Below are 17885 nucleotides of genomic sequence, written 5' to 3'. Positions count from 1 at the left end.
AACAACAGTCTAGTACAGTGACTTTCTGACTGAGGAATGTTGTGTAAAAATACAGTGAGTCGATCCATAATTAACAGGTAGGGATGCAGTAATTCCTTGTTTCTCTCTGGGCTCCTGTGCAGACTGCTTCACTGACTCACACATTCACATGTTTTTTCAAAGCACCATTAGACACATTTGTAGGTTCAAATGAAAACCAAGATCAAGAGTTGAGATACAGTCACTTCATTGTTTTAACTAAATCAGCTCCTCTGTCTCACTTAGCTAGCAGTATTTAATGCCCACATGCTGAATACATTTGAAATGTATACCACCTTAGTATGCAGTTTGCTTGCATTTGTTCTGAATAATTTACAGTAACAAAAAGAACACTAAAGAACTAATACGCATTTTTTTTCCTTTTCACTGTTTTCAATTCGCTCCATGGATTATTTGAATTGAGAAAGAGTTGAATGCAGCTTTGACAAAAACTGGAAAATACTGTAAATAAAAAAATGACTTTTTTATTCACAAGACACCCTTTTTAAAACAATTCAGGAAAAATGTATCCTGTTTCAAGAGCGTATTTCAGGACAAACAAAGAAAAGCAGCAGCCTGCCTTTCCATACCAAAAAAGGAGGAGAAGATTCTTTTATGTGAGACCGGGGGGGGGTTGAATACAAATTCCTGATACTATATACAGAGCAGATGATTTCCCTGCACTGTCTCTGCATCTCTCTTTTTCTTTTTCTCTCACAACCAAACACACACATACAGTCCAGCACCTGAGGGCAGGCCAGGAAGAGAGGGCAGACTATTCCAGGTGGGTACTGTGTTCCTGAGGCTTGGCTCAGAGATGAGAGGTGGGAGAGGATAAGTAGACTGTCTGTCTACTGTCTGACTGGAGCGCGCAGTGTGTGTGTGTGTGTGTGTGTGTGTGTGTGTGTGTGTGTGTATGTGTGTGTGTGTGTGTGTGTGTGTGCGTGCATGTGCATGTACTGTATTTTAGTGTTGCTTGTGGTTATTCACTCATGATCAAATAATTTGTAGAAACAGAAATAACTTAAAACTACAGATGGAGCAGGTAAAATAGCTGCTATAAAAGTCTATTAGATAGACTAATCTGGACACATTTTCATAAATTTTATAATTCGTTAGAGTCATTTATAAATGCAGTTGCTTACCAATTATTTTAAAGTTCTGGGTCAATTTAGGAGTCTTTTCACTGTCTACTGTAGATTTCGAAAACTGAACTGCTGAACAATTTGTCATATTGAGAGTATAGATGTGTGTTAATGTTAATATTAACAGTTTATTACTTATGTCTTTTTACACAACCTTCCATGTATGACGGTAAAGTCTGACACATGACACGTAATTAACTGAAATTATTTATGTTAATCCAGCGAACCCTCAATGTGTAAACACCTCACAGGTATGGGTCTAGAACATGAAAAAATAAATTCTGGCATTAAAAATAAAAATTGACATTGGAAACAAAACCTTAACTGAAAAAGGAAACAACAGCGCTGAAAAACACTGAAATAAATATTGGCACGAAAATGGTTCCACTGAAAAATAAAACAGGAAAACACAAGCATCGAAAAAACTACAATCTTATTATCTTATTTAACTTTTTTTCTTTTTTTCTTTGTATTATGGTGTTTCAGTGTGAATCTTCAGATTTTTTCTTCATGTCTGTCTTCTGTTTCTCTCTGCCGCTGTTTTTTCACAGACGTTATGCTGTTTTGACAGAGGTCAAGTGCAAACATTAGCTAATACTAGTCAGTTAGCAAACCTGTGGTTCAAAACCTGGCCATCTCCTACTGCACTGTTTGTTTTGGGGTTTTAGCCAAGTCTGCTGCTCATTTTGCACTGAATTCTACTGTGCTGCGGTTTGAGGCTGCTGAGTATTTTGCTTTAGCACGTTGATGAGACCTTGTGCAGCAGCAATAGCACTGGCCTCAATCTCCTGCTGAACAAAAGACAGGAGAGGACGGGAGACTCAGCGACCAGTAAGCACAGGTTAGCTAACTGAGTTGTATTAACTAACGTTAGCTTTTGTTGCAATGGACGTTTGCTAAAAGAGCATAACGACTGTTAAAATTTAACTTTAACTCAGTCCGGTTCCCTGTCAAAAAAAACAGCAACAGAGATAAGCAGACTTACCTGCAGTTTGGGAGCCTGTCACTGAAGAAGGACAAACATGGAGAAGAAATCTGATTGACTGACTGATTGATTGAAGACAACACATCGTAATACAAAAAACATCAAAATTAAATAAGATAATAAAATTGTAATTGTAGTTTGTTTTGTTTTTATATGCCAGTGTTTTATTTTTCAGTGGAACCTTTCCAGTGGCAATACAACGTTTTACATTACAAGTGTTTCAATGCCATTATCTATTTTTTCAGTCCAGGTTTTGTTTTCAACACCAAATTTGAATTTCAATGTCAAAATGTTACTGTCTCCGTTCTAGCCCCATAGACAGGTTAGTACAGTAGTACAGTACAAGCATCGTACATTTTATAGAGTGGTGCAAGTGGAACAGCAGTCTATAGTATATATTTTGTTGATTTATGTATTGTATGTTACAGTGTGAAGTGTCCAAACCTAACTTGAAAGGGTCAATCAGTTCAATTCATACATCCAGTAACTGCCATGATAGCATACATACTGAACTGAGCACCAGGCATTGATGAGTGAGTGCCTGCTGATAAATCTGAGGTCTAGCCAATGGCAGGCTTCATGCTGAGAGGTGTGGGGAGGAACCAAGGAGGAGCCTGAGTAATTGCATCGTTCACTCAGTCGTTCACTGTCCATCTGTCACTTTAACTTTATCCACTCTTTTTTATTTTTACTATTTTCATGAAAAATTCAATGTGTAGTTTTAGTCATTATGATTGATTATAACTGAACAATTAGGATGCTGCTATAGTCAGTTATAACAGTAATCTGTAACATATTTCTTATATAGTGAGGCACAGTTCATGAACGTTAGAAAGTTACTAGCAAATGTAACTTAAGGTTACTATGAGATGTTTTGTTGTTCAAGTTGTGTCTTGGGTAGCTAAATTACAAAAGATCAGTCCAATCTTTTGTTACATAAACTCTCCCACTCTCCTACTTCTGATGTTAAACTGAGACAAAAGAGGGATAAAGAGTGTAGAGGAATATAAAATGTACAGCAACAATAGGCTGTAGACAAGGAAAGGAGGGACATATGAATGAAAATTTATGTGTGTGTGAGAGAGAGAGCATGTGTGATGTTTGGGAGGAGACACTGACAGACTGTAAGGCCCTGCAGCTTCTAAAGAGGAGCCAAACCATCAATTGGAGACGCACAGACACACACACACACACACACACACACACACACACACACACACACACACACACACACACACACACACAGAAAACCCACTGAGAGGTGCATGAGAGAGCTGGAGGGGTGATTTCAACTATTACTGAGAGAAGAGGAATACACAGTAAGTGTTTAACTGAGGTTTACCGCTAATGCGACACAACACTTCAACATTAAGGCCTTGGGCTCTGCTCGGAAAATAATACTAACAAAATCCCCACCAACAGATTGCTCTCTTGGGTGTTTAGATGCATCTCTAGGGTTCCACTTTTACATACATACAATAAAACAAATGCAATGTCTCCAATGCATTCAGAAGGCTAGAAGCATACACAGCCAAAATTGTCAACAAAAACAGATTTTTACAGATGACTAGATTCAATAGTTCATGTGTTGGAACAGTGAGCAAAGTCTAATCTTCATTTGCAGTTGACTGGTGTCCACTCTGATATAGATATCAAAAAAATCAATACAAGGAGAAATACTGTAACAGTCAGCTTCTTACGGATGTTAACAGGCTTCATCTTTTAAGGATGTCATGATGCAGCAAGAACCCACCCAGAACTTGGACTATTGGTAGCAATGTGGAAATATGAACACGTAAAGATCCTTAAGTGATACAGAGTTTGGTTGTGTACGTTTTTGCTAGTTCCAAAATTAGGAGCCAATTAAACAGCAATTTGATTAACAGGAAATGAATTGATAACTGTAACAATGATTCATCCCTTAAAATATTTATCAAGGAAAATTTGGAATACCTTTCCAACTTCTCAAATTTGCTGCTTTTGCTATGCAACATAAAGCAATTAAAATCAGGCATTTTCACTATTTATGTACTGATAAGTGATTAATGATAACAATAATTATATTCAGTTGCAGAGAGTTCCTGGAGGGAACACCTTGCACTGGTTACTTCTGAGATAAAAACCAACAGATTCAACTGGATTTAAGATGTTGTATAGGTTATCCCTGCCGACCTTTGGCACAGTGGTGAGTGGAAGAGGATAAAGGTAAAGAGACATAGCGAGTGAATGGGGTGAAGAGAGAAGGAAGTAATCTGGATAGTTGAAAAAGAAGGTAAAAGAGTGAGAAACCTCAATGAACAGCTTAAAAGGAAACAAGGAGAGGAGAGCAAAGGTCATCTGTGGCTATAATCTGGCTAAGAGCAGAAAGTGATAGAGGTCTGCTGCAATAGAAAGACCTGACTGCCAATACTCTGAGAAGTTGCATCAAGTAACCTACAGTAGCTTCTCTTGATTAAAACAAGAGTAATATCCAAATTACAGAGGAGAAAATATAATAGACAAGTATAAAAAATTAGACCAAGAAAAGGATAGTGTGGAAAAACAGAGACAGAGACAGGGTGAGATATACAGCAGACAGTAGGGCAGAGAGGTTAGTTCTTCATGAAGCCAGTGTCTAATCCCTCCAGGTCAGAGGAAAGCACACAAATAGAAAACAGCAGAGCAAGGTAAATAAATGGCTCATAACACTGGAAACATATGACGTCATGTAAAACAGGGTCAGCTTGAATGTTCTTTATGGCCTCTTTGACCCCCCCCCAGCAAACCTATAAATCAGTTTTCAAGCAACCAATAAATCACCTAAACTGTCCCTGGAGGCATCCTGTTGACTGGAAAGCATCTATTTGAATGGCTGCCATTAAGTATTTCCTGGGCCTGGTACAAGATATGATGTTATGTGATCTCATGAGTTGGGGAAAATACTTTTAAGTTCTACTCTTTCATTGCGGGCGGGATCGTCAGTCCAGCTAATGTAGGTATTGTTGTTGTATATTCCATATACAATCACAGTACTGTTTGGTTTTGTAACTTTATGTTTTGGTGAGTGTGTTTCTACCACTTTACATAAATATTGCAGAAATCCTGATCAAATATGAAAGTTGTACAGAGCATCATTTTCATATTTACAACAACATATGTTGTTTGCGCACTGGTTGTAAAAATGATACAGCAAAGTTGACATGACAATCTCATATCACAGTTCATTTAGCAGCTGTTCTGGAGCTTTTGATCATATCATATGATCATCACCAGATGGAGTTTGCTCATCACGGAATTGCAGATGTTCAGTTTTTGCATTTTAAAAGACTTCTCACCACCTCTGTGGAATTACAAGTTGCTGTTTAAAAGATCTGTTGATGAAAATCATGTTTTATGACTGAAAGGCCCCAGAACAACTACTAAATGGACCATGAGGTGATATGGTTTTGCCAACTGCTATTTCCAAGGTCAAGAATGAACTTTGAAACTCTTAAAGCAAAGTGATTTGTACACTAACCGCTGACCCCTGCACGTATGGAAATGTCTACAAACAGGTATTTCTTTATGTACATTCATTATGAACATCCCAGCAAAGGATGTTATTTACATTTGCTGTGGGCCCAATTTCAAAAGCTAGCAGGCCAGACCCAGCTAATGGGGTTATAATACAGGCACCTGACTCTGATGTGAAGTTTAATAATGGCAGTAGTGATAATGATAGTTGTTTGACCGGTGCTGCTACAAGTCTGAGTGAACATCTGCATCGTGTTACTGCACCGCTGGTTTTTATGTGGTAGTGGTGACAACGATCCTGGTAAAGCTGATGACAGATGTTTCATTGCTGTTGATGGGGCTAACAACTGCCATCTGTACTGCATATGGCAAAGCGATTCAATGTTTAAAAAAAAACTAAAAACTGCACTATAACCTGCCACACAGAGCTACTACTTTAGCTTTAATCTACTCTTTTGTATGGCCTATGCAACACACACAAACACATGTACATTTACACACAAAATCACAGTTATAGCAAAAGGGGTGAGTTGGGGAAATGACTAAAAGAGGGCTGCAGGGGCATGCAAACAGTTGCTAATCAGTGAAACACTAACATCTAAACAAATACACACACATAAATTTGCTTTTTTAAGTTAATCTAATGGAGCTTTAAAGAATTAAGGTTAAAGAATGGACACGGAATTTAGAGGAAGATTAAACCATGAACCAATCACCAAAACTGGTTTATAGTTTATAGTTAGTAAGTATAAAACCTTCAATGCAACTGTGATGTCAATCAAAGATTGTGTTGGGGCTGTAGGAGGAAGTTCCAAAACTATTCTAAGGTCACTTCTGAGGAGGAGAAAACATTTTACAACATTTGCTGACATAATACTCTTATTATATATTTTAGTACAGTTTTTTTTAAATGTTTTATTTGTGGTCCATAGAAAGTGTGCTGACTGTGCAGCACAAAATTCACATAAAACTATGATGCTGCTCTTACCTTGGTGGGAATACGTGCCGTCAAGAGGTAAGCTCGGTGAGACGCGAGAGCCTGAGACAGACAGAACAGAGAGAATAATGAGTATGTAGCTGTAAATATACACTTTGAATGACAAGAACAAGGAAATGACAAAGAACACAGGGAGCTCTCCTGTTGACTCATCAAGATGAAAAGGCTTGTGACCCTGAAACATCTCTGTCTGAGGACTGTCGGTGAGGAGAAATATTGCTTGAGTGCCTGGTCTTAACCAGCACAACACACTGAGGTGTACGGTACATTACATGCAGCCAAGATGCCTTTGTTCGTATAGGAATATAGTGAGACTATCATAGGTCAGTGTGGTTTCCTTGATTTCTTGCTTGTGTTGCCTCTTCCTGCTGAGCAAATGAGACACCAACTGCCACTGTTTATTAGAGCACATGGTGAAGACTGAGTTTGCTTTTGTTGCTTAGCCATGAGAAAAAAAAAGGCTTGAGGAGGCATAACTGGAATACATAAACTTGACATTCCTATCCAGACAAACAGCCTTGCTTTATTGTTGTTGCCATAGAGTGTGACATTGTTATAGCAATGATTTGCACAACTCATGCTACGAAGAATGTGTTACCCGTGACAAAGGCGTAGTTGCCCTGTGCTGCTTATACTGAACACTCGTAACACTGAGTCTCTTGTATTCTCTACATTACATCATTGTACATTCACATTACAATATCAAATTCTGTAGTAACAACATTATGCACCATAGAATAATCCATCAGAGGATCAAAGGTCAACACAAGGAAAAACTTAAGACTTATGAAACTAAATTAAGTTCAATACCTAATAAAAAAGTTTTCTTTAAATGTCTGGTGCCATGACACTGGATTGAAGAAAAAAAAAAACAAATCACAACACACCAGAGGCTGACCTTTAAAACCATTATAGGGACATTACCATCAACCTTTTTCAGAGAAAACATCCTGGTTGGTCAGCAAAGGCAAATACCAAGAAGGGCTGCAACTAACAGTTGTTTTCAATAGACTCATAAGATAATTTTTCATCTTTTAATAAAGTCTCTAAAACGCTGAGAAAAATATGTATCATGCCTCATTTCTAGAGGAAATTGTCGAACATGGCTGGATTTGTCCGACCAACAGTCAACAAAAAACAAAAAACATTCACATTTTACAAACTAGAATCAGTGATTGTTATTTTTTTTTTTGGGGGGGGGGGGGGCTGGGGTGTTAGAAAATTGTTGCTGATTAATTTTCTGTAGAGGGAGATGCAATGAGCTTTGTGGCGCACTGTCTCCTACTTTCTCCTTTCTGTCCACACTGATGGCATGCATGAGATAACAGCTCTACAACAGTCATAATCTTTGTGTTAAAAGAGCAAGTGTGTAAGATGCTTTAAAGCCCAAGAAAAAGGCGACTTAAACCTGCTCGGTTTTGAATGCTCCAAAAAAAAAAAAATTTAAAAAAAAATCAGATCAAGGTTAAAAGCTACAGAAAACAAATGCCAATGGATGAAACAGGGAATACAAGAATAAAGAGAAGTAAAAAAAAAAGAGAGCTTGGGTTAGAGAAGATGAAACATGTAGAAGTAGAAACCGACATCAAGGAGATGAAATGAGAGGGAGCAGAAAGATTGATCAAAGGTGAAAGAAAACTGGGGGATGAGGTTTTAAAGCAGAGGAGCAGAAGATAAAATAAAAGACTACAAAGGAGGGAAGGGGGAGCTCAGCATACTAACAAGTCCCAAATAAACAATGACTGGCAAGAAGGGCAAGGAGAGAAAGAAAGTAGGAAAGGAGGTAGAGCACACGAGAGAAAACAAGATTAAGGAAAGTCTATGAACAATCACAATCTTTTTAAAAGACGTGAAAAAAGAAACAGAGGGATTAGAGACGGGGATAAAAAGGATGACAGTATCTCCCAGCCCTCTGTGGCTCAGCAGGGTCTGTGTGGTTTGATGTGATGGAGACAGACAGGCAGGCCTGTGTGACCAAAGATAACCTCTCCTAAAGAGCACCAGTCACCACTGCTTCACTCAACTCGCCCTCTCATTTTCAGTTTTTCTGTTGTCTAGAAGCTATAATACACACTATGTGATGGAATCTTTAAGCTTCATTGTTAAAGCTACATCTACATTAAATTATATGAATGTTTATTATTAAAGGATCATTTTGGTTTACTTTAGCTTTAGTCTTATTTTCATGGGTTTGAGCTTTATTTCTATATTAGTTATGGAAACTTGAACGTGTCATTGCTAAAATAACATCAAGCTCGGCTGGAAACTTGGTTGGTCAGATGAACAGGTTGAAAACAAGCCAACAGTTATGAGCAAGATTATCTCACTCACGCAAAATGTTAGTAATAATCATTGTTCATTAAAATATCAGCAAACTGATGAGCAATTTAGGTCTGAGCCAAAAATACAGTAAATGGTGATGGATGTACACAATGGACATGCTAAGATGGGGATAGGTGATATTACACCTTATAATGTATTTTGTGCTCTGGAGGGACTTTCCAAAGCTAAAGTAAAGGTCTAACCCTGATGACATCATCAGGATTATTTTGGACCCATAATAAGAACTAAGAAGTCAGATGACCTCCGCTGCACAGATTTTGACCACTATTTTTAAACTGTGTCTCTTGTGACTTCCCCAGCTTTACAGAAGTGCAACAATAAATTGATGGAGTAGCCTGTTAAAAGCTATATTATTATCTGACTTTAGGCTTTAGAAATACTCATCTACTCCCAGATCTCAGCAATCCCTTTTGTGCAAGCGATGTTATCATAACCAATACGCACTATGGCCAAGACTTTGAAAATAAGTTCCAGGTTGTAATAAACTGGAATTATCCTTAAGGCACATTTCAAAGTACATAGAGCAACAACAGACGAGTGGTCAGTAGGTAAAATAATGGAGTTCTGAAAGTCTGTATGATCTCAGAAGTGAAAAAGTATAACATGCAATTTGTGGACATACGAGTTTGGCTGCAGAATTTCAAAGTTGTGAAACAGAAAAAAGTCCTTTGGGCTGTGTAACACAACAAGCCTTCCTCCTTTTTATTACCCATTGATGAAGCCCTGGTTGTGTGTGTCTGGTGGCAGCGAGTAATCATTTTAGTTCTAAACAGTATAAGTAAAAAACACCAGGATTTAAAGAAGGAACAATACACATCAGTGGTTTTTCAGGAGCTGAAAAGGAGCTGCCATCTCACCCTGCAATGACCAAGAACCTGCTGACTGTGAGTGAAGGGGAGGCACCAACTGTCCACTGAGGAGTCTTCTTTTCTGTGCAGTCTTAGGGTAGTAAATCATTCAGTACTTTGATAATCAATTAAGGCTTTAAAGCAATCAGTCAACAGTAGCCAGATATTTTAAAAACGGACACAAGGACACTTCTGTGACTGCTTCTTCCAACTTAGTTTAAAAAATACTCTGATTCCTGTTGCCACAGCCTCTTGGATTTCCCTTTAGTTTTTCATTCCACCCATCCTCCTCCTGTCAATGCATGACTGCCCTCTGCACTTTCCCAGTGCAGTGCTCTCTCCATCTGCCCTTTTGAGTGGACAAAGCCATAACGCCCCTGTTTCATGACCCCCCTCATTCCTGTAACTGCCCTCCTAGCTCTCTCTCTGTCCCTCTCTCTCTCTTTCTGCTCTCAGTCTTAAGTGGACTTAGAGCCTTGAGCCTTCCCATCAGCCAATGATTTCACAGCAACCACCATCCCGCCTTTAGCTCTACTCAGCCAACCAGATGGCAGCAGCATTGGAGCATGTCTACAAGACCAGAGAGAGCATCTGCTATTACTCTCTCTCTCTCTCTCTCTCTCTCTTTCTCTCTCTCTCACACACACACACACACACATACACCAAAACTGGTGGCTCACATACAAGTTAACTGCCACAGGCAGTAAAGCACCATTTGTCTCCTTGGCCTGAGACACATGCCACACACACACACACACACACACACACACACACACACACACACACACACACACACACACAGAGCTCCACTGGAGAATTTCTAAGCCAATTCCATTTATTTATGAAAATATGCCACAGATTTCTTCGATACATTTTTTGTTATTTTATATGGATAAAATAATCATGTCTAAAAGCAATTTGATAGAATATACAACACACTATTCATAAATTATGTGTGACACACCCACACACACGCTAAAGACACAACATGAAAGATAGTTGACAAGGTCTCCAACCACATTAAAGGGTCAGTAATAGACACACAGGCCTGTGGAGTGTATGTTTCTCTGAGTGCGTATGTGTGTGTGTGTGTGTGTGTGTGTGTGTGTGTGTGCTGTGGAGTCCATTTACAGGACTACCGTTCCCAGATTATCTTTTTTCTGTCAAACCTGTAAACCCCATCCACTCCCCCCTCCCATGTACCCACCCCACATGTGCGAGTCACACACTGTGTTACTATGGTAACAGCTAGCCCATACTGCACACACACATTTGTGAATATACACACACACAGACAGACACTGATAGACACTCACACATGAAAGTAGCACGCTGCAGTGCCAAGCCTTGCTTGAGAATGTCAATGAGTTTTCAGCCCCTTAAACAACATTCACGCTGGCCTACAGTTATACTGAATCTCTGGAGGAACCCAAGCAATACAGAGCAGTTTGATCCACAGTCATTCAAGCTGTGGCAGCACTCAGCCACAGGAAATCTACCCCCGCCAAAAATGCTTTATTCATCCATCATGTCTTGGTGTGCATTCACACTCTATTATATCCATTACACCATTTTCACTGTTCACTCCTTTGGTTCAGTTTGTTTGGGTGAGAACATTTTCTTTAAAAACTGGTTGCACCAAAGAACATAATAAAAAATGCTAACTACAAATGCCTCATGTTTGACCCCCCTGAGGTAGGGCTGAATGATTATTTGCTTTTGCGATAGTATCGCGATATGATAAAATGCGATTTTCTAACTGCAAAGGCTGCGAATACACTTTGGTCACGTGACCTGCAAACGAGAGCAGAGCAGTCGGCTAAAAGAGGGAGCAAAAACTTGGCACGCTACACTTTGACCTGTTATATAATGGCCTCAGGCTCGACAGAACCTGGCACTGCGGAAACGTCAGTGTCAAAGAGGAGCAGTACGTCAGTTGTGTGCAACTATTTTGGCTTTAGAGGCTGCACAGCGTCAGGTATTGTGCAGGACCTGCCTTGCTACGTCACGGGGCCACACTACTAACCTGTATCAGCACAACAAAGCCATGTACGATAATTGCATGGCTAAAATGCCGACCACTAGTGTGTCAAGTTATCCAAATACCAACCCACAAAGATTACTGACCTAAACGTTTGAAAGCATACCTCCATATGAGCACAATTCAAAACGGCATGGGGAAATTACTCAGGCATTAGCAGAAAGATACGATGCCTCTCAGCCCGGTGGCCAAGCCTGGGTTTTCAGCTTTGATAAATAAACTGCATAAGCGGTACAACATGCCCTCCCGCACATATTTTATCAAGGTTGCCATACCGGAGCTATATAAAAAATACAAGTTGAGTCGCAGCGGAGCTGAAAACAGAGTTTTTCGCTACTACAGCGGAGCCCTATCAGAGTCTTGCGGTGCATTTCATTAATGAAGACTTCAACCAGCTGGGACATCTATGAAGAGAACCATGTCTGCATAACTACGGACAATTTGACAAGCTTACAAGGCTGTAAGTTAAACAAATCGGTAGATATACTACTGTGATTTAAGTAGTGAGATAAAAATATGTCATTCATATCAATTCATGCATCATCTAATTTCATCATGACAAATAGGCCTGGCCTACAGGAAAGAACTGATTATTTTTAATCTACCTAATATTGTGTCATAATATATAATGTCATAATATAGAATGATTTATTGCTTGTGTTTGTTGAATAATACAGGAGATAAGCAACTCTAAAAATAAATAAATAAATAAATAACAGCATATTAAATCGCAATTAGATATTTTCCCAAATCGTTCAGCCCTACCCTGAGGTACGCTTGATTCATCTTGCTGAAAATGTAGAATGTGGAATCCTGCCCATCTTCAGCACTAACTCACTTTAGTGAAATCTCTCTGTCAACCCTGCAGCGTAGCGCTTTGAAAATCATCCACCTGCTCTTCTCCTTCTACTGACATTTTCCCTCCAATTTTAAACTGGATCCTCCCTGGATGCTTCTTTTTTTAAGTCATTTTAGATCCATATCTAAGACATAACCAAGTAACCAAGTTCTAGACCAACAAAGTGTCTGTGCCGCCCTCAAACCAGTTCTCCTGACCAAGAAACGTTTTTTGGCAGTCGGAGCGCGAAGAACTGGTTTGAGATCAGGCAGCAGATCAACCCGGCCCCAGAACTGCCTTGGTGAAACAGGTTGAGTTTGTCACAGGGCTGTCTGGTGGTCATTCTCACAAGACTTGCATTTATAAGAATGACTATGACAGTTTCTTTGTCATGGTTCTGTGTAAATGCATCACAGATAAAGTCAGTCTGTTACACTTGGACATGCTAGCTTAGCTACGTTTTCATAGCCTAGCTTGTTAGCTTAGAAACGTTTTCATAGCCTAGCTTGTTAGCTAAGCTTGATCCCTTCTTCTCTGAATGGAAGTTTCCAATGCAGCTTCTGTTGCTGACACAAGTCAGTAAATTAATTAAAACTTGTCATTGTAGGAGCAGTGGTTACTTAACCTCTGAAACCAGCTATTCAACCATGTGCGTGCACTTTCGCATGTGCTCCAGCACGTAAACGAACAGCACTACATCTCTGAATGAGGAACAAAGAAATGACAGATGAGGTCCCAATGAAGTCAGCGACAAGTCTAAAGACGGATGTGTGGCTGCATGTCAGATTTAAAATCTGTGTACAGAGTGAAGAGCTGTAGGAAAAGCAAAGCTATGAGCAAGATGAGAAAAAGATGCTGTGTACCTGTTCATACAGACTGTAGCCGGTGCACTGGGGTAGCCTACGTTAACAACACACATTAGCCAAAATCTATTATTTCTTGAGATGCCTGTCTAAACTGTAGGTCATGTTGAATAGAAAAAAGCATTAATGTAACTGCTTTAGGGTCCATTCATAATGTAAGCATTAATGTTTTTAATAATGTACCAGGATAAAGGAACAATTTATAGCGGTATTACTCAGAGAACCTTGTTTATATCCAAGAAAAATTTATGTTATAACTGAAATATCTTTGACTAATTCAATATCAAATTGAAATGGGACCTTGTGAATTGGAATCGAATCAATTCAGGAAATCAGTGGCAATACATAGCCCTAGTGTTTATGTTATTCCTATGTAAAAAGGGATGGTACTGAGACAGTGCCCCTGCCTGTTGCTGTTTATCAACAGTGGCACTGAAACGATCACTAATTGATGCATAGGGTGTCCTCAGTGCTGAACCTTTTGACACGACTGGCAACTTGTTTTCATTTTTTTGGTTCCATAGGAGAAAATTGTACTGACTAACTCACTCACTTTATGTTTTCTTTGATGTAAGACGTATTTCAATCCAGGTGCCGCATCCTTCGGCGGCTGCATTTGAAGAGCAATTGCATCACAGCAGTGCAACTAGGCGGTCCCATTTCGAAGACTCCTTCAAATACGACCAAGCAGTGCAGAAACAAGAGCGATGCTTTGTGACGCAACGGTAAGGGCAGGCACAGCTTGTGACGCGAAGCAAAAATCCTATGTAGGCCAGACCGTCTTATTTCGGTTCCGCCTTCCTCCGTGTCCTCCGAAAGATGCAGTCCATGAAGCAAGACACAGCTATAGGCTGGTGTGAAGTCATGGCCATGGTTTCTTCTTACCTGATGATATTTTCTGTAATTGTTTACATTTTTTTTTATCTTGGTTTAGTTTCATGTTTTTATCACTTTTATTCCTTGTTTTTACTGTAAAGCAATAAAGCAATTTGTAACTGTGTTCTGAAATGTTACACCTTGTGACTGCATTCAGGTTGCAAATAATTTCAACATTTGTCCTGGTCATTGCAAACCTTTAGAATTAAATTACAACTTAAACACAGTTTTGTTTTATTCCATAAATTAGTTTGGAAGCATTTTTCATACCCAAAACTCTCAAGATAATTAATAAAATTAAAATAAATATATGAAAATAATACATAATATGTTCATATTTTTACTTTTGTTTTATTATTTATTATTCAGCGCTGTTCACATCAAGCCCAGATCATTTACCACCCCATAACCAAGACTGAGAAACCCAACAGTTCCCACCATGAGCAAGCACTTGGCGGTAGCGGAGAGGAGAAACTCCCTTTTGATGGGAAGAAACCTCCGACAGAACCAGACTCATGGTGGGCAGCCATCTGCCTTAACCAGTTGGGTTGAGAGAGAGAGAAATGATGGGGGGGGGGGGGGGGGGGGGGGGGTGTATACCAAGTCCTAGACCAGCAAAGGTGTCTGTGGCGCTCTCAAACCAGTTCTCCTGAACACGAGCCAGTTTTTTTTGGCAGTTGAAACTGAAAGAACAGGTTTGAGATCAGGCAGCAGTTAAAGTGACCCTGGAACTGTGTTGGTGAAATGGGTTAAGTTTGTCACAGGGATGTCTCGTGGTCATTCTTATAAATGCAAGCCTGGGTCTAACTTTAACTCACAAGAATGACTTGGAATAAACTGTCTCTTTGCTGTCCTCATTTATTTTATAATTGCTGATTAGTTATTTCAGCATTTAAAGATTGAAGCCGCTCACTTTTTCACTGCGGAAGAATTTACAGATTCTTTGAAATACATTCTTCCGGGGGGCTCCATCAGGGCCAGTCTTGACGTCATCAGCAGGTCTGATGGCAGCTGCATTAGTTGGGACAACGTCGGATGGTGGTCTGTTATCAGGCGTTTTACTGGCAACTGGTGAACAATCGGCGTTTGTATGGTCATTAATGAGGGTAGCAGTGGTGCCTGGCTCTTCTATGGGGGGAGTGGCTGTGTCTCTGACCCCATCATAGAGGTCAGTTGCTGCTGAGGGTCCAGGTGGCTTGCTAGGCTCTATATCATCTTTGGTGGTGGGGCTTGTGAGAGATGGGTCTTCTTCATGGGGGTCACTGGTGGCTGGCTGACTGGAGGTCTTAGTATCAGTGTCATTGCAAGTGTTTGAATGACCGCAACAACATTTTGCTGGATCATACTCCAGGTCATCTTTTTCACCAGTGGCTGAGTCAATATCCTCATTGTGACTGAGGTGTGGCTAGAATGATTCTCTGTTGTCTGAATCACCGGTGGCTGGTTCTTTACTGTCTTCATCAATAGAAGAGTCAATATCAGCAACATTTCCACTAGAGCTCTCAGTGTAACTCTCAATCTGAGAGTTACAGTGGTGAGAATGAACAGTGTCTGAATCTTCAGCCCTGTAATCCTCAAGGCCTGCATCGTAAACAGAGAAAATGTCAGCTGATTAATCTTCTCCAGTCGATGGCTCTGTCTGCAAGTCAGTCATGAGAGCAGCGTTTGAATCATGACAATTATAATTCACAAAGGCTTACTCTTCATAAACCCAGTCATCAGATGATGCATCAAAATGTTGCTGGGGGGAAACAGTAATGAACTGAATGGCAGAGTCTGCATAGGTGCTGGTCTCCACTTTATCAACCATTGTTAAATAAGGGTATTTGTGGGCTCTCCTGGGAGTAATTCTGCATTCATTATCTGGATACAGGCACCAATTCTGGAGGTCTAAAAATGCCATCCTGTCTTCATACTCAAGATCATTGGGTTTTGCTGGATATCTCTTTACTGCATCCTCTTAATTCCAGGCCCAGTCCAGAAACCTCTCGAAAACTACTGGCTCGACACCAGTTACTTCTTCGTACTCCTCTGGTGTTCTTAGTCTCCACTCTTCATCCAGATCCTAGGTGAAATACATCCAGCTGTATTTTCCAGCAAGTAGCTGGTGATCAATTGGTTGATCCAGCAGGTGCAACATAGCTTTCATCCAGTGATATGGACAGTTGCCAGGGAAGAGGTTTGACCAAAATACATGAATGCCATGACGCAGCCCACTCCCCACATATCAACACATTCGGACAAGGGGAGGCCCAAGGTCACTTCTGGAGCCCTGTATGCACTGGCCTGCGTGATCATTAAAATCTTCGCCTTGCTCGCCGGACGGGCCATACCGAAGTCGATCAGCTTGATCTTGAATGGCTGATCTTTGTGGTTAACAAGCATTATATTGTCAGGTTTCAAGTCTGTGTGCATGAGTCCAATATTCTTCAGGGGTTCAAAAGCAAACAGTAGCTGGTGGGTCACAGGCCGAATTTCACTGACACTCAGTGGCTCCCATTTCCTCTCCTCCACCAGGTCCCAAAGGCTCCTGTCTAGCATTTCGAAGACCAGACAAGAGAGGTTGCTGAACCTGAAATTCTCCATGAATCTTAAAATGTTCTTTTTGTCTGGGTCACAAGCGCTGACTGCCTCTAGCATCCCCACTTCCCTTTGAATGGTTGGATCGTCACTCTCTTTGGGGATTTTGATTGCCACCATTTTGGCCATGATTAAGTTGAAACACTGGGCGACTTTGCCAAAATATCCTTCTCCATTAAAATCCATTATCAGGTAGCGAGTGTTATCACTGTGGAGTATATCTCGTTTCTTTACCGGAAACGGTGCAGGTGATGTTGCGGAAGGCATTTTTTCAGAAAAATCCAAATACTTTTCAAAAGCAATATAGCTCACTGGTCTTACTGTGAAGGCAACGAGAATGTAAACGACCAAGATACAGGTTTTATGTGTATTATCTGTGATCTTATCAATAAACATCAAAAACGTCAAAAATGTAAAAAAAAAAAAAAAAATTCTGAATGAATTAATGAATGAATAAATAAATAAGTCAATTAATTGATTAATAATTAATAATTAATTCATGACTAAGATCATCATCAAATTTCATGTTTGCTGCATGTCATCCCTTCTGTCTCCCCTGCTTTTCCTGTTACTCTCGTGTGTCTCTATCAAATATAGAAGAAATGCTGGAGAAAGAAAAACACTAAGAAAATAAAACAGCACAAGATGCCAAATACACAAACGTCTGCACACTTTTAAGTCATACCACTGAAGTTGAGCACTTTTAATTTTCCTTTTTACTGGTCCTTTTGTTCTGTCATGTCAAAGTACACAGTAAATGAAATGAAGAAAGAACTTTAAATACTGTTTACAGTTTAAACACTTTAAATGTGACTTATAGCTTCACATTTTTATATTTTATTGTATATATGAAGAAATT

General features: G+C 39.8%; 1 protein-coding gene and 1 pseudogene across 2 annotated transcripts in view; both read right to left on the bottom strand.

The window, feature by feature from the left end:
- LOC111657210 (F-actin-uncapping protein LRRC16A) overlaps positions 1-17885 on the bottom strand; it is an 85364-nt gene that overhangs the window by 46804 nt on the left and 20675 nt on the right. For both annotated transcript variants that reach the window (XM_087174828.1, XM_087174827.1), the window contains exon 3: positions 6629-6679. In XM_087174828.1, the coding sequence (XP_087030954.1) occupies positions 6629-6679 (51 nt within the window). The remainder of the gene's footprint in view (positions 1-6628; positions 6680-17885) is intronic.
- LOC147818949 (homeodomain-interacting protein kinase 2-like) lies at positions 15339-17272 on the bottom strand (annotated as a pseudogene).

The sequence above is a fragment of the Seriola lalandi genome, unplaced genomic scaffold (genome assembly GCF_002814215.2).
Source record: "Seriola lalandi dorsalis isolate HSWRI2012SDOR001 ecotype SW California unplaced genomic scaffold, Sedor1 jcf7180002054387, whole genome shotgun sequence".
In the NCBI taxonomy this organism is placed as follows: Eukaryota; Metazoa; Chordata; class Actinopteri; order Carangiformes; family Carangidae; genus Seriola; species Seriola lalandi.
The sequence above is the reverse complement of the archived record's forward strand: the minus strand, read 5'-3'. Positions and strand labels throughout refer to the sequence as shown.